Source organism: Microtus ochrogaster, unplaced genomic scaffold (assembly GCF_000317375.1).
Source record: "Microtus ochrogaster isolate Prairie Vole_2 unplaced genomic scaffold, MicOch1.0 UNK62, whole genome shotgun sequence".
Lineage (NCBI taxonomy): Eukaryota > Metazoa > Chordata > Mammalia > Rodentia > Cricetidae > Microtus > Microtus ochrogaster.
Genome location: NW_004949160.1, coordinates 599,473 through 603,340, shown reverse-complemented (window position 1 = coordinate 603,340; position 3,868 = coordinate 599,473). Strand labels below are relative to the sequence as shown.

Below are 3,868 nucleotides of genomic sequence, written 5' to 3'. Positions count from 1 at the left end.
AATGCTTCTACAGAGGACTCGCATGCCATGCACTGCTGACATGAATGTTAGCATGCCCGATCCCTAGAAGGACCTTAGCAGCTGAGTACCACTGCCATTCCCACTTCACAGACATGAACCCTGCAGAAGCCCCACACCTGTGCATCAGGGCAGCTGGGATCCTACTCAGTTAGAAAAGATAAACCTGTGCTTCTCCGGCCTCCTGTTTTCCGTGGGACAGCTCCCCACTGACAGATGACTTGGAGACAGGTGCTATGAATGGGAAGAAGCCAGGCTCAGCTCTGGGCCAGAGGCCTTGACTACAGAAGCACAGGAATGATGGACATGTGTACATCCACACGCTCATGTATGCACCCACATGCTCATGTATGCACCCACACACTCATGTGTGCACCCACACACTCATGTGTGCACCCACACCATGCTCATGTATGCACCCACACGCTCATGTATGCACCCACACCCTCATGTGTGCACCCACACGCTCATGTATGCACCCACACCCTCATGTGTGCACCCACACGCTCATGTGTGCACCCACATGCTCATGTACCCACACACTCACGTGTGCACCCACACACTCACGTATGTACCCACACACTCACATATGTACCCACACGCTCACGTATGCACCCACACGCTCACGTATGCACCCACACGCTCATGTACCCACACGCTCATGTGTGCACCCACACGCTCATGCACCCACACGCTCATGTATGCACCCACACGCTCACGTATGCATCCACACGCTCACGTGTGTACCCACATGCTCACGTGTGCACCCATACGCTCATGTGTGCACCCACACACTCACGTATCCACACGCTCACGTATGCACCCACACGCTCACATATGCACCCACACACTCACGTGTGCACCCACACGCTCATGTACCCACACACTCACGTATGCACCCACACGCTCATGCACCCAAGCACTCATTTGTCCACTCATGTATGCTATTGGGTCACTGTTCTTTGGAGCCAAGCACACTCTCATCTGGTGTGTGCTGCTGGGCCAGGAGAATGGCCTGCACCCAGCTGGCTGGTGACTTTGGGAAGGTCATTAAGTATCCCTGGCCTCCATGGCTTCATCTATAAGGTGAGGCAGATGCTGGACCTCAGGATTTTATGACCTAGAACCCCTGTGCTAAAGTGGCTAGCAGAGCAGCGGGTGCCCCCAGAGGAAATGAGACTCCCCTCCTCAACCAGATGCTCATTCTTAATGGCTGAGCCTGGCTCAAGCCCTGGGAGAGTCAGGAGCACAGAGCAAGGAGGAGGGGGTGGGGCACAGGCATCAAAGCCGTCATTTCCTTTTATAACCTCAGCAACAGCCTTGACATCAAACATCTCTGCAACAAGCAGGAGACGTGGGCCAGCTGGGCCTGTAAACACCTCAGGGAGTTGGAACTGCTCTGGGTGGGCGATGTGGGAGTGTGGGCATCTCAGACACATGGGGAGCATGTGGCAAGGCATCTCAGCCACCACTCTGGGCGGAACCAAGGGCAAGGACGGGGTATGGCAATGCCTGTTGGTTGCCCCCAGATGCTTAAGTGTAGGAAGTTGGAAATGTTGGTCAGGCAAGCAGGTTAGCCTAATTCAGTAGCAAGAGCCCCTCAGAGGTGGATTACAACCAGCTCTGACCAAAGTCTAACCACTGAAGCCCACAGGAGACAGCTCCTGCCCCTGACCTCCACCCTGCTGCACACTGGCCTGAAATCTTGCCCTCTGTGTTAGTTTGCTTTCTTTTAAGGTGATAAAGCCTTCAAGCCAAAAGCAGCTCAGAGGAGGAAAGGGCTGACTTGCTTACACTGCCAGGTTATGATCTGTCATTGAGGGGCAGTCAGTGCTGGAACGGAAGCAGAAACCACAGAGGAGCGCTGCTCACTGGCTTGCTCGGCACTCGTGCTCAGCTCGCTTCTCTCCACAGCCCAGGTCCACCTACCTAGAGACGGTGCCGCTCACAGTGGGCTGAGCCCTCCGGCATCAACCAAGACAATCTCTCAGAGACATGGCCACAGACAAGCCTACCAAGACAGTTCCTCTCAGATTACTCTAGACCATACCTAGTTGACAAGCAAGGCTAACCAGAATACCCTCAGAGGACTTCACCATGGCTCTGGACAGAGAGCTGACCTGGCTCTGCCCTGACCTCTGACTTACAAACTGGTAGATTACTCTGCTGATATGAGGGTGTCCACTTGGGTATTTCTGATGAGATAAAGAGCCCACCAGGGTTGGGACAACAGGGCAGCTCACCGATCTCCTCAATGGTGTATTCCTTATCCTGAAATGTCACTCGGTCTGTCCGGTACACAGGGGCCTTTACCCTGTGCTGTTGGCAGAAGAGCTGGAGGAGCTGGGAGGGGCGGAGCTGGTCTCTCCACTGGTTTGGTCCAGAGCTGAGGCCCAAGTACAAAGACTAAGATGAGACACTCCAAGAACAGAGGGAGGCACTTTCGGTAGCCTTTGTACCCCACACTCACACAACACTGCCCAACCTTCACGATAAGAGCTTGTGTCCTTTTCCACAGCTCAGCATCCCCATTAGACAGATGGGGAAACAGAGACCCAAACAGCAAATGACTGGAGCCCTCATGAAACTGGAACTCAAATGCCATATGCAAATGCCCCTGGCAGTCACAGTATCTCCTCAGACCCAGCTGAAGCATGTGTTTCATGCTATCTTCTCCGTTATTTCTCTCTGTCATCCCTCCCTCTATCTTTCCAGGTACCCAGTCCTGAAGACCTTTCTGTGTCACAAGAGGCTGAAGCCAGGTGTGGTGGTGCATGTCTTTAATCTCAGCACTCAGAGGCAGGTGGATCTCTGAGGCTAAGGACAGCTTGGTCTACAAGGTGAGTTCCTGAACAGCCAGGGCCACACTGAAACCCTGTCTCAAAAATAAGGCTGAGTTGTGACATGATTAAGAGCTGGATACATAGATTCAAATTCCAATCTTGCTAGCTACCAGCCTCTGTTTCCACATCTGTGTGATGGGAACAATTGGGTTTCCCATTGCGTTCAAGGAGAGAACACCTGGGCTGGCACCTCATTCTAAGTAAGAATCAGCCTTTGAAATGGATGGATCTAGAAAACATCATATTGAGTGAAGTAACCCAGACCCAGAAAGACAAACATCATATGTACTCACTCACTCATAAGTGGCTTTTAGAAATAAATCAAAGAAAAATCAGTCTACAATTCACAATCCCAGAGAACCTAGACAACAATGAGGATCCTAAGAGAGACACACATGGATCTAATCTACATGGAAAGCAGAAAAAGACAAGATCTCCTGAGTAAATTGGAAGCATGGGGACCTTGGAAGAGGGTAGGAAGGGAGGGGAGAGAAAGGGAGGGGAACAGAGAAAAATATATAGCTCGATAAAAACAATTTAAAAAAAGAGCCAGCCTTTGGAGCTTACACACAGTAGGTCTGTGAGAGCCCAGAGCCAGCCTTGGTCACTTACACACAGTAGGTCTGTGGGAGCCCACAGCGAGCTCCAAACTTGGACAGCAGCCTGTTCTCCAGGTCGATGACCGTCTCTCCAATCTTCTCATCCTTGGAGAGGAGGTCATAGTCATAGAGTGTGATCTTCAGGTCCTTCTCCAGAGGCAGGGTGCAGGTGAGCTCAAACATCCTGTAGGGGAGCCAGCAGTATCAGACACCCAGTGGGGAGGCAAAGAGCAGCAGGACAAGGGCAGGGGATTGAAAGTCAACCTAGAGGGGTTACCCTCCTCAGGTCTCCTGTCACTTCTAGAACAAGCTACCCACAGTGCAGCTGTACTGGGTAGGCCTCTATGCTTGTGTGTGTGTGTGTGTGTGTGTGTGTGTGTGTGTGTGTGTGTGTGTGTGTGTGTGTGT

At 52.0% G+C, this 3,868-nt stretch overlaps 1 protein-coding gene across 14 annotated transcripts in view; it reads right to left on the bottom strand.

Moving 5' to 3' along the window:
* Positions 1-3,868, bottom strand: part of Dysf (dysferlin) — a 205,258-nt gene that overhangs the window by 19,302 nt on the left and 182,088 nt on the right. For all 14 annotated transcript variants that reach the window (XM_005369820.3, XM_026777383.1, XM_005369824.3 and 11 more), the window contains 2 exons: positions 3,474-3,644; positions 2,262-2,404 (listed from right to left, as the gene is read on the bottom strand). In XM_005369820.3, the coding sequence (XP_005369877.1) occupies positions 2,262-2,404; positions 3,474-3,644 (314 nt within the window). The remainder of the gene's footprint in view (positions 1-2,261; positions 2,405-3,473; positions 3,645-3,868) is intronic.